Source organism: Parasteatoda tepidariorum, chromosome 9 (genome assembly GCF_982258835.1).
Source record: "Parasteatoda tepidariorum strain Cologne lab strain chromosome 9, Ptep-v5.0, whole genome shotgun sequence".
Taxonomy (NCBI): Eukaryota; Metazoa; Arthropoda; class Arachnida; order Araneae; family Theridiidae; genus Parasteatoda; species Parasteatoda tepidariorum.
In genome coordinates, this window is record NC_141763.1 from 31,524,847 (window position 1) to 31,542,291 (window position 17,445).

Consider the following 17,445-nt stretch of genomic DNA (forward strand, 5'->3'; position numbering starts at 1 on the left):
ATTACAAGATACTCTTTTTTTGTACTCGGGTACTATGAAAAGACAAAATGTTTTTAGTACTTTAGCTGCTAGAATGATGTTATGCTTCAAATTTATATTCAAGTCATTGAGATATTTTTTTAAAAAAATTTAAAAGTTCTTATGATTAAGAGAGTTTACCATTGGGTAAAATTTCAAATAAGTTTTTTTTCATAAAATTGACAGTAAACGAATTTGAAGATATCTGCTTAAAATTGTGCGAAAGTTTAAAATGAACATTTCCGAAATGCAAACCAAAGTTTATTCTTTTCTAAAAGTAGTATACGCTTAATTTTTAGAAAATTTATTTCAGTTACGTTTAAATTTTTTTATGAAATGGGTAAATAATCTACCCTCTGTATGAACTTTGAACGACATTTTCTAATACCAATATTAATCACTTGATTCAAAAACTCCATTTGCTTCAAATTTACACACATAGGAAATAACAATAGACATGCTTCAAGCTCTCAAGAAATGGCGGTCATTATCAAGACTTGCCAGACGTGAAAGAAAAGGATTAAAAGTGAACAAAAAATAGTAAACAAAGGTGCGAAACAAAACTAGAAAAACTTCGGTTGCCGAAAATGAATAAAGATGAAAAAACAGAATAAGAAAAATCGCTGTGGCAGAGAGGTGCAAATTAGGGTAAAATGCATTTCCACATGCCATGGAAGTGTTGAAAATCTAGAAAATGCGCTCCTATTTTTGATCGCTTGAAGCATGTCGACTGTTATTTATAATATGAATAATTTTTAATCGAATGAAGTTTTTTCATCGAGTAATATCTTACCACTTCAGTTCTTTGAGATTATTTAATATTTTTCACATTTAAAGACACAGCTTTCGACAGACGATACTTTTAATTATTAATTGATTGAACTAAACATGTAGCAGCATGCATATTACTAATGTACTCTGTGTTATACACAGGAATTATAGCATTATGCGCAATGAATTACTCAATTATCTATGATCTTCAGTAACTTTTCTGACTTTCATGATCTCTCTGAGTTAATCTGTAATTCAAAAACTAAGAATACAATCAAAATACTTTTTGATAAAAAACAAAATTTACGTAAAAATTAGTTATGACACTAAACCTTTAGTTAAATGAAGAAAAAAAAATTATCGTGTTTATTTTTATGAAAAAATAAGCTTTAATTAAACGAAACTTAACCAGTGCAAACTTTTAACAATTTAGAGATTTCCTTCTTTTTTGTATAAGTATAGACTATTTTCTACGACTAGCTTTTTTTTTTAATACTAGACTTTTAAGATCAAAATGGAAGACACGAGCACTGAAAGTTCAAAGAAAGGATATTTTTCTGTGAACTAGGAGAAAAAAAAAGCTTTTATTTTATTTTTATGTGTTTATTAAATAAATTAAATAAGAAATTGGCGAAGGTTTATATTTTTGGCTATTTTTTGTTGCGGCTGGCTAACTGAAAAGTACCGAGGAAAAAAAAAAGATTTTTTGTTTTTAGACTAATCACATTTTTGGATTTCAGTAATATCTAAACTGTTTCTATGAAATTTTTTTTGGTATTTAAAGTCATTTCAGAAACTCAAAATAAAGGGTAAAGTTCCCAACTCATCTAAACATTGGAAAGCCTTTATCTTAAAATCATTAATAATTTTCAAACCTTGATGCTGATGTATATCAGAACTGATTCCACCATTTGTCTACCTTCTTTTTTACATTATTCAAAATCATATAAATAATATTGTGATGCATAATTTTTTTAAATTTTTATTCTTATATTCATTTTATTATAAAAAACTTTCGATTCGCTCGTTTTCTTTCTGTTCAAAAAAATTTGATTAAGACATCCATAAAATCTAAAAAATCATTAAAAATAGATATTTAAAAAATGTATAAGAAGAATATAAAAATAAAAGACGTCCAGGAATGCAAATAACCATAATATAAGAAATTAAATTTAGTGATTAAATTATATTTGAGTAGCACTGGAAAATACATTCTCAATTAAATATTGTGTAATACTATATTTTTTTGTAGAAATTCTTAAACGACAAATAAATTATGAAATATCATTTGAGCCTACCTCAATGAAGTAGCAATTAAGTAATAAATTTCCTAAATTAAACCTCTAAACCTAAATGAAAGAAAAATGAGTTTATTTTTTAAATGTCTCAAAAATATATGGATCACTTAAAACTAGCTAAAATTATTTTAAAAAAAACGCAAAATTGAAATTACTCAAAATTAAGTTATGCAAAATTAATGTACCGCAAAAAAATACAAGAATACCACACATGCTTTGAAGACTCAGGAATTTATAATATTAATTTGACTGTCGTTAATATTCTAGCAGCTAAAGTACCGAAAAAAATATTTTTAAATATATTTAAACTTAAACCCGTTCATAAATTCATTTGGAATCTTCAAGAGAGTATTTTAATAGTAAGACAAATCTAACAATCTACATACATGAGTATATTAAGAATTTAACAAGAAGTAAATTTTCAAGTATTATAATTAAAAATGTATAACAAGTTATAAACTTTAGAACAGTAAATAGAATGTATCCAATCAACACTTAACAAAACGTAAACTATACAGCGTCAGTAAAATATATCTTTTTAAAAACTAGACTTCGTCCATAATTTATTAGAGAAAGTATATCAGCTAGCTAATTTAGTTCATAAATTTAATACTAAATTTAATAAAAATATTTCCATTTGTTGATTTAAATTTATCATTTGGAATAATCACATCTAAAATAACAAAGTGGAGTGCATTCAAATGGTGCATCGACTTTAACTGGATTATGAATAGTTTCTGATTAGTCTTATAATATAATGAAAATAATATTTAATACAAACATTCAAAAAAAAAAAAGAAAAAAAAATTCTACCCTGGTCTAGTCTCTGTTACGTAGCCTCCTCTTGGTAATGGCTAAAAAATTGCGCAACGTTAAAGGTTTTGGAAAGAGGGAAGAAACGCACTAGAAAAATGAAGTATTTTCATAGTTTTTTTTCCCCGCTAACTCATATGAAATCTAATCAGAGTTTTTAAAATAAATATTTCAGAAATTATTAGTGGTTAATGCATAAAAATTTTTATATTTTAGATATAAAATGAAATCCTAAAACTTTTTAAATGTTTCAACATCTTAATCACGCATATTTTATGTATTGCCTTGATTTGCAGCTTTTACTACTCGTCCGACGCTACAATTTAGACAAAGTATTGCTTATACATTCATATATTACATTGAAATGAATGAAATTAAAATCTAGGCTCTAAGACTAATAAAGTTATTTGTGTTTAATGCCCAAGAAGAATTTTGAGCCTATGCCTACCTAGATATCTGACATTGCTACCTAGTCAAATGAGCTATTGAGTCTTGTATATATTTCAATCTCTGAATAACTTTGAGATTAAAACAAAGTCAAACCGAACTCATACTTCAGAAATTAAAACAATTCAGAGATTAAAACAAAGTCAAACCGAACTCATACTTCAGAAATTAAAACAATTCAGAGATTAAAACAAAGTCAAACCGAACTCATACTTCAGAAATTACAAGAGTTAAACAAGCTGTATATTAAATAAAAATTAAATAATGTGTGAAATGCGCTTGCAGAGGCTGCTTGTTTATTATGAACGTTGAATCTGGTTTCTATGTTTAGCTTCTAGAGCACTTTTTTTTTTTCAGTGTTATTTTTTTTTTGTTCATGGTTCCAAAGCCTAAACAGGCATTTTTGTCATTGCTACTCACGCTTCATTGTTTTCTTTCTCAGATTGAAATCCTCCAAAAAGAAAGAAGGGTGACCACTAAAAAGAATATGTTTAGGTTTCTGTTCCTTCGACGTCTCCTCCCACCAAATTCAAAATAGGAGGCAAATCTTGCAACTTTTTACCGCTTACTAAGAGGAGAATGTTTAAGATTTTGTGGCAAGGTATACTTTTCTTTTGGTGTTTGGCAATTTGAAATACTTTAGCTGCCTTAACATTACTATTAGGGAATTTTAGAAAGCAAATAGTAGACTTCAAGTCGATGTTTTGTTAAAGTCGATGATCAGAATACACCTTCATTCATCTACAAGAGCCAAAAACTATTTACAAAGTCTACATCTAAAACTAAAAATGTGTGAATTTCTGAGATTCATGATAATGATAATTACAGAGTTTTAATGATTGTGTAGTGAATGGTTATGGTTATGTGAAACATAAAGTAAATTTATTAAAAAAAATTGTTGATTCTGAAATTAATACTGTAGTATTTGTACTCTTTGATATCACAAGTTATAATTTAACTGTTTTACTTTTACGTTATTGACTACGGAAGAACAATTAAAATATTAAATTATTCATACAGGCAAGTAAGTATTTACAATTTTACTAAGACTGCGAACAAGAATAATTAGATTTTTGTAAATAATTTCACAACTTTCGAAATTTATTTTTGGCTTTTTTTCCTCAAACTACTGCTTTATTACATTTTTGCAGATCATATTGATTTGTATTATAAATAACATTTCAAAAACTATTAAGATTAGGATTATTTGCAGGATATAATAGTTAAAATTATTTATAGGGAAAAAAACGTTCAAACCATATTAAATACCTTAGTTTCAGAAGAACACAGTCATTTTGATATATTTTTGAAAGTGAAGAAAATATATAATTAATTTTATTACTTAAATAAATATTATTTGAAAGGAAAATTAACATATCGTACAATCTTAGAAAAGTTTTTAAATCAGTGTACGTATTACTTAAAGAAAAAAATCTTATTTAAGATTATTCTTCTATTATGATTTAATTAGTTTCAGAATTATGCAAAATTTGTATGTGAATTTGAACTGATCTAAAGCACAATAGTGATTATGTGTATCTTAATTCATACATTTTTAATACTCCATAATTATGTGGTTTTAATACTTTTTGTGTCTATATTTCATAATACTTAACGATTTATCCTGTTTTTACCCATCTGTTTTGCAACCTGAAGTTACTTTACACCCATTCTTAGCGTAGTCATTTGTTATAGTATTGACTTATTTAACTTTATATTTTTTTCCAATAGGTTAAAAACTTACAGAATTACATCGTCAAACTGATTTTAAAAATATTAAATTAAATTAATTGAGTGATGGAAAATTTATACTGTTTTATAAAAAAATTAGCATTAGATAGCTTAGTCCAAATATTCAATAGTAAATTTGCAAGACGAAATAAATTGACACATTGAAATTCCATTCAATTAGTCCCAACAAATTAAACTAAAACTATACGAACTATTCCTTCAGAATCTCAGTACACACAAGCATTTTACATAAAAGAAAACACATCTAAATTGGACCAAACAAATTGAATGGCGCGAGAAAGCAACCTAGATTTTTCCTTAAATTTCTTAGGTTTTTTAAAAGTTGTTCGCTTCGAGATTGTACTCTCACTCTCTGAGTCTGGATTCAAGTTCGATATATGATTGGCACAGTTAGGATTGCTTTTAATATCAGGCGTATTTTTATTATTTACCTGGAGCCCAACTCGAATCTTTTTAGTCAAAGCACCTTCCGGAAATATCGCTTGGACTTGAGGCACAACTGTAGAGCTGACCATACCACCTTCAGGACCGACTCCGTGCACTTCTTGGCGAACTCGGGTGACAATCGCAAAGTATTGTGGGAAGTCCGTGGTAAGGATTCTGGTGATTCTGTTGGTGTTCAAGTCTTCAAGAGCACTCAATTCTGCGAATGGAAACAATTTTCAAAAGTTTTAAATTTGACTAAACACAGATAATTACGAGCAATCATCAATTAAAAAGTTATTTTTGTTCGAAAAAAATTAAGCAAAACTTAAATATGAAATAAAATGACGAAACATCGGTTATATAGGTGCCACACGACTAATATAGGTGCCACACGCAGCTAAGAGGCAAGCTTGTCACAACTTGACTTCCATGAATGAACCCATGACACTAAAAATAAGGTTTCCCTCATAGGACCCTTATGTGGCTCATAATTTGCACCACTTTGGCTTAGAGATAAGAGCGTCCACCTTCCAAAGAGGTGACCCATGTTCGAGTCCGTGAGGCGGCTGGTTGATATGAATTCTGTTCTAGGTATGCACGGCTCACAGTGCTGTCATAAAATATCCTCAGTGGTAGATGGGTCATGGGTTCAAATCACCTTGATGTCAATTGAACCGAGGGAGGTTTCGTGGTTCTATCAAAAAGTTCTCCACGAAGGCTAGTTTGTCTCAACACCTGATCCAGGAGTTTACTTTTCTTTTAGCTTTAGCTCAAAATTACAATGCAAATGCAGTTGAACATTGATAGTCATGAACTCAGAATCGGGTCAGATATTCAACCCCGGTTATAAAAAGAAATAAAAACTCGCTTGTGTTCCTGTTCAGAAAATTTAGAATGTAAGAGAGATTTGACATTAGTGTCCTACATGATTACGTACGTATGTTTAAAAAATAATCTAAGATTACTTTGCCATCTGTAAAAGTATCAGATTACTTTGAAGTAATACAGAATACTAATGTATTACATGAAGATTCAAAATCTCTATTATCGTATTACGAACGAAAGCACGAAGCAGTAGTCTCCCAAATTCAATTACTTTCCTCTTTGCATGCAAAGTGCATTGCTGTCTCTCTTCTCAACGTTCTTCCCATATGACGTCAAAACTTTTCAGAAATAAAAATACTTCATCGGAATCAGAGAATGCAACATTTAAATCAAAACAATATAATAAATAAAAAAACTGCGGTTTCAATATTAACCTTTTCCTTCTCGCTCCCGTGAAAATGACTGGGTGAGGTTTCTCTCTCTATTTCTCGCTCCCGTGATATTTCCAGGCTGGAGTGTTCAGTAGTAACGCGCCAATAAGAATAAAACTAATTCATTCTTTTGAACGGAAAAAATTTTATTTCTCATTTTGCACACCAGATGACAGTACCAGGATATTTTTAAGGTGATTGCAGATAGTTTATTTTAAATTAGATGTCAGCACTAATCAAATACATGTATTCGTGATGTGTGATAAAAAAATAGGCACTTTTATGAACGTTTTCTTGAAAATTAACCGATCGTTAAGGCGTTAAACAGTGTTATTATATTGCTCAAAGATGTTTGAGACATTATAAAATTCACAGCACACTGGTAATGGCTTTTAAATAATACTCTTACCTTCTCCTTCAAAGCTCTCATTCAGTACTTCTTGCACAGCTTCTTCAGATGCTTCAAGGGTATGTTCTCTCCAACTCTCCCCTGTATCACTCCTCAAAATAGTGATTTCTCTCTCTTTGCCACGTGTTGATGCAAAGTGTGGAACTTCGATTATCACAGGCCTGTAGAAAAATATGATCACAGTTTAATGAAATGAAAAAAGAATATTACTCGCTTTAGACCTACTGCTCAGTCTATGTCATTAAAGAAACGAAATAGTAATAACGATCAGTTATGGTGGAAAATATAACAAAGCTTTTAGTGAGGCATGAACCACGTCGAAATTTCAACAAAAACAAACACTACTCTGAATAACGGGAATTTTTTTTATTCAATGCCTAAATATGTACATAATCTTAGATAAGTGACGTTGCAAGCATATACGAAACAGCAGAATTGGTAAATGCGTTATCCTTTGGTGCAAAACTAGGGTTGGATTGTTGGGTCGTTTTTCCCGATCCTCTTTTAGAGAAAAAAACCTTTAGCTGTCAAAAACAGGAAATATCAATAGGATACGAGGGCGTGCATCATAGGATTTAAAGCTCTAAAATTAATCTCAAGTCCATGACTATCCTAGCAATTAGAAATAAGTAAGTTTACTACTAGTAAGTACATTAAGTTTCACCGAGGATAAGATCGAGTGTAATATTTTATAGAGCAAAAGTTGACTTGGCTATACTACGCCAAAGGACCGCAATTTTATGTACTTTAGGTTATAAAATCAAAAAAATAAAAAAAAAATAAAAAAATAACGTATGACAAGAAATGAAGGAAAGAACATTATAGTAGCTCAGAATCTTTGGAATGATTCTGAGCTGCCATATTGAACCATAACCGTAATTGTGAAACCGTAATTGTCTAGATGTGTAATGTATGTATGTTTAGTTTTTTAGAATAATATGATAACGGATATTTTTAGGTTAGCAATAGAATCAAGAACCATAGAGAAGAAACCCATATTCTTTGGTGGAGACTTTTTTTTTCTCTGCATAGCTCCTAAACCAATCGCTATTTAAGGTATTTAAAACTGATTCATAGAGTAATTGATTGAATGATATAATAGATTGTATTACTCTTTAAATTTAAGAGACTAAATGACTGAATGATATTCTTGCATTGAAAAGACCCGACCCTGCAGATTAATATAGCCTTTAACAATCTGTTTATTGCGAAAATTCGCTACTGTCACTGTTTAAATGACACAATTTTATCTTCTATCTTTGGATCATCATATTTGATTTTCTTAGTAATCGCTAGATGGCAAAGCTATTATGTGCTACAACAAAACCTTTTTATTTGCAGTAATCGCTTATTTTACATTAATAGCCTGTTTATTAAGAATTAAATTATATCTATCCTCTTCGAATGTGATGAGTCATAAGTCAATTTGCTCTAAATTAAATTGTACATGCCATTCCGTTTTTGCCCATTTCCATACCACGCCGTATTGCTTAAATCCAAGATACGGACTATGCCTAAGAAGGTACGGACTAAGCCTGGGCTTTAATCGAACGTAAATTTACTGATAGAAAGATTGATCTGCTAGTTTCTAAAATAATTGTTTGCAAAGTATACGAATTTCACTGCGTGTAATTCTTGTTGATAAATCTATATTACATCAGAAACTGCAATGGAATACTTGCAAGTGACGTAGTTTGGGTATCTCTATCCTGATTGGTTGTTGAAACGTGGCATTTGTTTACATTAGCGACTGTTCTTTCCTTTGGATTTCAAGTTATCCAAGCCCATCAGGTATCAATTCTTTTAAGTGACGCATTCTTATTCTTTCATAATGATTCTTTGACCAAACCTCAATTCTCTCTATATATATTTATTACTTAACACAAAGGCAGGTGTGAAGCTATGTAGAAAAACTAACAATGCATCGAAGTTGCCCAGTACACAAAACAAATATATCAAGAGTTACAATAAAATACATAAACAAATAATAAATCTAAATGAAGTAAAAGACTTAAAGAATTATATTTCAACAAATTCCAAGAGCGATGTGGTGCTGTATTTAATTTATTATTCTAACTTATGTGGAGAAACTCAGCTCAACTTAAACACGCCATTTTGCTTAAAAACGATCAGCTGGTGCTGGTGTCATTGGTCACAGGTGTGGGTATCTGTGATAGTCTTCTTGAAGTGCAAGTACACAATTGAAATAAATTTAGAACCTTTTTGTCAATCTTGTTTTCCTAGACCATTTTTACATGTAAACGCAAAATACTCGTCACACATTATCATAGATTCGCTAGCAAAACGAATAAAATTCAGAATAATTACCCGAGAAATCTAGCCCCGACAGGTCCCATTTCAAGTATTCGAGAGGCGCAGGCTTCTCCTTCCATAAGAGGTGGAGGGTGGATGAGTTTTTCTTTCCGTAGATAACGGCATGTAATTCTCATAGGCATGGAGGCTTTTCGTGGAGGTATGATGACTCTTACTCCAGAATGGCGACATCCTCGCATAGCACCACCCCGGGCATCCACCATAAAACTGACTAAAAACCTATCCACAAATACTTACAATGTAATATTGTTTCGCTGAAGACAGTTAAAATAACATTGAAAAAATATTGTGTTAAAAACATCAATAAAATATCAAAAGCATCGGAAAATACTACATCTATGGTTGATTTAGTTTATATAGAAAAGCTAAACTCAAAATATCAAGTTTTTATCACTTCTATACAATATAAAAAACGAGATGCAAATTTCATTAACGTTCAATGAAAAGTAGGATGCAATGAAAAATTTTAAGTGTCGTTATGATTTGGTGGCATTGAGGTTCACGGCAACTTTTTTTTCTTTAAGTTTATTTAGTTTCTTCGTTAATGGATAGGCTTTATAAATGCGTGATTGATTGAGGTTTTGAATTATCGGAGTTGTATCGCATTGTACTCATAACACCAAATATTTTGTAGAAGTGTATTAAATATTTAAGAGCGATAATCTGAATTTAAAATGTGCAGTATTTTCTAATCTTTAAATATTAGTTTTCAAAGAATGATTTATCTTGCTCATGTTTTATCTTATTTTTTTAAACTCTTAAGACACCAATAATTAATTGAATGTTAGTAAATTATATTTCACCGGGTATAAATAATTAAAATGTTTGAATGATAAACTTGCATATTCATTGATAATGAAAATGCTTGATGTATTTATTTATACTAATGAAAGGAAAATGTAAACTAGAACAAAACAACCACTCACTATACGTGAAACATTTCTCAAAGTCATAGGTAAAACATGACTAACAGAATAACTTTTTTATACACTTTTCCTGGGCATCAAAACGTTACTAATACTAGAAAACTAATTTAAAATTAGTGTTTTCTTAAGAAAAATTAAAGTGAAATTGCTTTTTTTAGAAAAACCTTTTAACACACAAAGTTTTACATTAAAAAATAGTAAAAATCATACTTGGAGAGCAAATAGTAATAAAAATTTGACAACTACACAGTTTTCCTAATGTTTTTTTCAATGTTGCAGAATAATAAGTCTACAAAATTGTAATTTGCTGTAGCCATAAAATTTAATTAGACTTTAAGGTCACTGATTTTAACAACTTTTTTTTCAGAAATTCTCAAATTCTGAATTTTTCTATATTTTCTTAGTATAAGTGTAAGAATGTTTTGAATTACACAAAATAGTTTAAAATAAACCATATGGTAATAAAACAATTTATTTTATAATTTCAAAAAAATTATAAAACATAAACACAGTAAAATTAACGGCAGTTAATGACTTGCTGGATTGACTACTTTTATCTTGAAAGCTTGAACTTATTAATACTTGTATACGAAATATTACAATGCCTACAAGTTTGAACTCTATTAAAATTTTGAAATTAAAAGTGCTCATCTTAGTTCCTCTTCTCAAACACTGAGAACATTTACAAATGCACATTCTTTATAAGTAAACATAAAGTTGTGAAACAAAAATCTATAGTTTGAAAGGTAAGAAAATAATTATGAAGAGTACTAAACAAAAACACAATATTGTAAACACATTTTACTAGCTATTGACCTAAAACTAACAAAAACTATTAATTAGAAAATTGACAGAAAAAGTAATACAGAAATATAATAATTCTGATTCTACTTTTAAAATTAAAGAAAACTAGTATACACTCATAAAGAACAACTTACGTTTTCCATTTAAGTCTGCTGTATTTTGTCCATGCAAGTAAAAGGGAAAACAAGATTAGTGAAAAAAAGAACAAGCAATCACAAGGTTAGTTTGATTATAAAAATATGCAACATTGAGTATCATGTTAACATGAAAATAAATAAATACAAATGCAATTAGTAATATTACAGAATTAGTAGCACAGAACATTAAGTTTTGCTTCATCTCATTCTTTGAAACTTGTAGTCGTTATTAAACTGCGAGAAGTAAATTTCGTGAAATAAATGTATATTCCCTCAGATTATTTAGTTTCAAAAGAATTGAGGCTCCATAGCACTATATTAATTTCATAATAGTAGGATATATATTTAAAATAAATTTATCTGTAGCAATGTATAGTAGTTCAAAATTTTGTTATGACATGTATTTAAACCGCAGAATGTATAGGGTGTTTCGTTATCACCGCGCATAATGTTAGTTTTTAAATTAATTGTCAAAACTAAAGTTATAAAATTACACAGAATGAATACACGAAGAAAAAAAAATTATCGAAATTTTTTGAATCATTGAAGAAGAGACTGAATTCACGACACTGAAACAAAGAAAAAAGTTATGCAAGAATCATAATTCAATTTCTCCAGGGCAATAAAAATAGTTTTTGATGATTTTCACCAAGTCTTTTTTGTTAATGATTTAATAAGATTCGATAAAGTTTTTCTATTTTAATAGCTTAGCTTACATCTCGATATGTGTTAAATTTTGACTGAATTTGAAAAAATATATGAAGGGCAGAGGTATTGAAACACTTTGCAAATATACACTTTGTAACTAAGCGCATATATGACTCACCCTAGACCAACTGTTGAATATTATTTATTTTCTACACTGAAATCAAATGAAATCAATTGATAAACCAATTTAAATTTTAAATTAAATATTCTATATTAAATATTCTATTCATATAAAGATGTTTCAAAAGCCCTTAGTTATTGACATTAATTTTTCAATTTAATTGACTAATGCCTAAAGATTCAGAAATGTTTGAGCATTTTTTGAAGAAAACTGAACTTCAAAATGATTGAAATCTTTTTGCTAGTTAGAATCAATGAAATCAATATTTCAAATCAACACATTCAAGAAAGCTGAATCATTTAAATATAAATAATTCAATTTGATTTAAATCAGTGATTTTGAATTTCAAATTGATAAGTAAATCGATTCAATTTGGTATATTTTTCGTTATTTTGTTTTGGAAATAAATTATTGTTTCAAATCAACAGATAAGAATTTTTTTTTTCAGTAAATAAAATATATAAATAATTTTAAAGACCCATATTTTTTTATTTCTAATTTAGCACCTCGTTTTATTCGGCAGTAGATGACTCTCACAAGATATAATTCCCATATTTTTTCCGACAACTTTACACAATTAAAAAAGATCGATTTAAAATAAAAATATAGTCTGTAACCATAAAAAGTTTCTTTTGTATCTTTTATCTATATTTATCAATATCTATTTATTTATGATCTATATTTATCAATATTTATCGATAAAAAATATGCTTACTAAAGCAAGCTGTTTTGTTATTAGATATGCAAAGAATTAGAGGCATAAATTAAGAATGATAACACTGAAATATTTTTTAAATAAAAAGATTTAGGCTCTTATATTCTAATAAGTTCAAATACAAGATTCATATATATTATAAATAAACACAATTGTAGCAGAAAAAAAATAATAAAGTGTTTTATTAATTTTCTAAAACTTTTTTTTAATAGATTTTTTAGATAATTTCAACGAAAGCTGAAATCTTGAAAGTATTTGCGATATAGTTATAAGACACATAAAATACGGTTGCACATAAATTTAAAGCAATTTATAAATATTAAACTTTACAAAAGCGATGAGGATTATCAAATAATAATTACATTAAAAATGCATGCAGATATATTTCATATATACAATATAAAATTAGCCAACCTGCTTCGAGACATGCCTTTGGGGAAAAGGGAATAGAAGTCATCAGCCCAACTAAATCTTCTAAACAATCAATAAATAAAAAATAAGCATAAAATTTATGTATTGCACATGCTAGGAAATAAACGCTGTTTTTTTTCGAAAATAAATTTTTAACAAAATATAAAAATATAATGACATGATATAAGCCAGAACATTAGGTTGTATGACTAAAAATAATGTATGTTTTGCAAAATATTGCATGCTTAATTTTAGGAGTAAAATAATAAAAGCTAAGCAATAATGTGTTTAAAAAAAAAGTATGACATCAAAATAATCAAAACAAAAATATAATTTGACAAAAATAACATAAAAGATTAAGAAATAACTTTCTATAATTTATGTACCACAATCACATTTACAAAGTAAGTCTAAGTATTCATGGATGATAAACATACATATACACACGCACAGTATTCATATGTATTAATACATATGTATTTGAATCCTTCTAAAGACTGAAAAACTGAAGTGAAAAGAGATATTTAGTTTTCCCTATTAATATTTAATTGAGAAAAAATAAAAATTATCAAAATTGGATGAATTATTATTGAAGCAGAGGGATTAAAAACATCAAAAACAGTTTGATTGCCATATGAGATTTAAGAGTGTTTCTGATAATCGGATTCAATTTCTTCTCTCAGTTTCTCCCAACAATAAAACTAGTTGAGATTCTTAATCCCACTTTTTTTATTTAATTTTGGCAACGATTTGATTACTCATACTTAAACGTTATTTTATGAGTTCTAATATATGATTTCGTTTTAAAAAAGGAATGTAAAAATTCATATTAGTGGAAAATGATAATGGAATAACCCGCATATATTTGTTCCAACTTTATAAAATGGAAAACGTCTGTTTCAATCAAATTATAGCTTCAGTTAATCAATATTTTAGAAAAAGGAATAAGAGCAAACTGTATAAGCTAACTTCATATCGATCTAGTCCTTTTTTACAGTTTGAAATTACTTATTACTTTTCTTTGGAGGTTGAATCAATTTAAAGTTACTTTTTTCCGCTGACGTAAAATTAAAAAACAGGATATAAAATGACAACATTATTTTGAAAAAATTAGAAGGAAGAAATGTTATAAAGTATCAATAAAATATAAGAGAAAATATCACCATTGTTTAAACACTTATTGTCTGTTCTCTCTAAGAGAAAAGTGATTTTCGTATTTGCGTTTTCTTCTTTTATTTATTAAATAAAAATGTTAAAAGTATTTCAACAAACAAATGCTATATAAAATTTTCTGCATGGTTAAAAAGGAAATGTTTTCTAATATAAAAGTTTTAACTTTAAATTCCAAATGCTTTTATTTTGTTATTAATTCCACTAAGAAAAGTTAAAACATTGTTGGATGCTGGAAAAACTTTTTAAAAAATTTAAAAACATTAATCAAAAGTAACTGATATAAGAGATGACCTATTATGTTTATAATTTAGAATATATTACTCAAAATATCAATTAAAGTAATATTTTTTGTATGTAAACAAAATTAAAATTTGTCTACCAATGTTATCAAATGTATTCTATTTATATTTTTTAAATGTTTAAGAACATATATTTTTTTTTATAAAAAAAATTCAACTCATTAAAAGTTTGCAACAAAGTAATAAATAAATGAAAAACTTTAATATATTTTGCAATATTTTCCACTTCCTACCCAGCGTGTACTGGAACTCGACCCAGGTCAATGTTGTCAGGGGAAAATTTCTCACTAAATCCACCTTCTACTGGTGTGCCATGCTGAGGAGACAGTTTATCTTCTTCAACCATAGGTGCTGCGTGTGGACAAAATTATACATACATGAGTAATACAAAAATAAAGTATTTATAGATAGAACAATAGCTGATTAATGACTGTTTTTAGTAAAAATTATTGTGAAGTTTTACTGAATGTATTAAATTAATAAACGTTTTATTTTTTGCAAAATACTTGAAAAAAAACATTTACCGTGTAAAACTCAGTCATCTTAGATAAGTAGGGAGGTATTTTATTCACATCGCACTAGAGCTGCACAATGGGCTATTGACGACTGTCTGGGAAGCATCCCTGAGGATGATCCAAAGACATGCCATCGTAATTTTGACCCTCTGCATAAAGGATGACTCCCCTACTTTGGCATTCCGACGATTTGCGCGCGAAATCTACCATCTTACGGCAGAACAGTTTAACGAGGAACGATACCTTCGGTCCCTATGCAGACAGATCAAAGTGGTCACCCACCCGCTTATTGACCATAGCCTGTGATGCTTGACTTCGGTGTTCTACTGGGAACCGTGTCCTTACAATCAGTCCATTGCGGGACTCACTCATCTTAGAAAACATTAAACTATATGTATTATTTTAAAAGAACTTTCAAAATTAAAACCCTTTACTGATTAAACATTTAATCCAAAACGTTATTTTTCTTATTTTTTTTTTTTTTTTTACAGAATGATTATCAAAAGTCTCATGTTAAGCTTCGAGTCGAGTTGTCAAGTATCATGTGAAGTATCTATAGAATTGATTTTGAATCGCTCCAAAAAAAAAACGTTAATAGTTTTTAAGAAAACGCCAATAAATCGAAAAAAACATCAAAATTTGAAAATTGGCTATAATTTTTACGAAATAAAACTTTAATAAAAAGATATATTAATGCTATTAATTTCCAGACCTATGATTAAGTGAAAATGCTCTGTTTTTATAGAAATAATTTTAAAGTGAAATATTATTTTTCTCAACTCTTACAGAAAAAAATTAAAATATTAATTTTTATTCAAATTTTGTTATAAATGAAACTAAGCAGCAAAATTTTAATTTGAAATGCATTCAAATTAAGCACAAGATAATAATTAACATACAAAAAAAAATTGGCAATAAAAAATAGTTGCATTACTTGCAAAGACAACCAAATTTCAAGTATTTTTGAACACGAGAAAAAAGCTTTATAAACCTTAAAATATATATAAGCAAGTTTTTTTTTAAAAAAAGTGTAGGAAAATAAATTTTAAAATTGCAAAATCTATTTGAAAGTCTTAAGGAAAACTCGATATATTTTAACCAAGAATGTATCATCAATAAAATAATAGAAAGTATTCTTACCGCCAAATTGCTTAACAGAATGCATAACATCATGATGTTTTTCATCTTTTGTTACATCTATGGGTAAAGAATCGTCTCCTAAAGATTTCATCTCATCAGCAGTGAGATAGCGGTAGGATTGATCGCCAAGCATTGCTTCTTCGCCTATTTTCATAAGATATATTTACTTAACGTTGATAAAAAAGCGGAACAATAGAAATCAAAGCATTTTGAACAGAAAAAAGCTGATTTCATACTATGCACTATGCAGCAAACTTAATACAATGCAATATTGCGTAAATAAAAAAGAAATTTAAAACTTAGTATAATAAAGCATCAGAAGCTGCAAGCTCACAGTGAATCAATCATATACAATTAATTTTTAAAATCGCTCTAGATCAATCAGGTTAATTTGTAACAAAAATTTTTTTTTTTTACTTAATTCATGAACTGAAATGTTTTATTTAAAATATTTATAATCAAGGTTTAGTTAATGGATGTGTTATGCTAGACATTTATTAATGTTACACCGCAGTTTCTTTCTTTATAATACTAAGAGCGATCATACATATTATAAATTTTAGAATGCAATGATATGGTTTTATTGCATTTCTTAAATATTTATGTTGATATCTCAATTAATTATTAATGATTGAAGAATATTAGCGTTGTTTAAGATTCTGAAAATGTATCAAAAATAAATCAAGTCTATGAAAATTATTATTTCTTTTTTTTTAACTTTCAAGAAAATGTAGCTACCTTCAGATTCAGATTTTTAACAAAATTGTATTTTAATCATTTGACAACTGTAAATTTTTATGGTGTTCAAAAAAAAATTTTTTTTTTAAACCTTCCTATTTGTTTGAACCAAAAATAACGAAAATCTTTAAAGTATCTTTCAAAGTTTCCTTACATTCTTCTCCTATTCTTTATTTATTAATGAATTTCACTTTAAAGTTAAATAATTTTCTTTCGTTGATGTGCAAAAACAGT

At 28.1% G+C, this 17,445-nt stretch overlaps 1 protein-coding gene across 35 annotated transcripts in view; it reads right to left on the reverse strand.

Moving 5' to 3' along the window:
- LOC107453194 (uncharacterized) overlaps positions 1-17,445 on the reverse strand; it is a 252,200-nt gene that overhangs the window by 71,818 nt on the left and 162,937 nt on the right. For 20 of the 35 annotated variants that reach the window (XM_087151197.1, XM_087151211.1, XM_087151208.1 and 17 more), the window contains 7 exons: positions 16,474-16,617; positions 15,052-15,169; positions 13,350-13,409; positions 11,389-11,406; positions 9,519-9,743; positions 7,191-7,351; positions 5,531-5,742 (listed from right to left, as the gene is read on the reverse strand). In XM_087151197.1, the coding sequence (XP_087007323.1) occupies positions 5,531-5,742; positions 7,191-7,351; positions 9,519-9,743; positions 11,389-11,406; positions 13,350-13,409; positions 15,052-15,169; positions 16,474-16,617 (938 nt within the window). The remainder of the gene's footprint in view (positions 1-5,530; positions 5,743-7,190; positions 7,352-9,518; positions 9,744-11,388; positions 11,407-13,349; positions 13,410-15,051; positions 15,170-16,473; positions 16,618-17,445) is intronic. The other 15 variants (XM_087151187.1, XM_087151184.1, XM_087151182.1 and 12 more) reach the window with 4 other exon arrangements.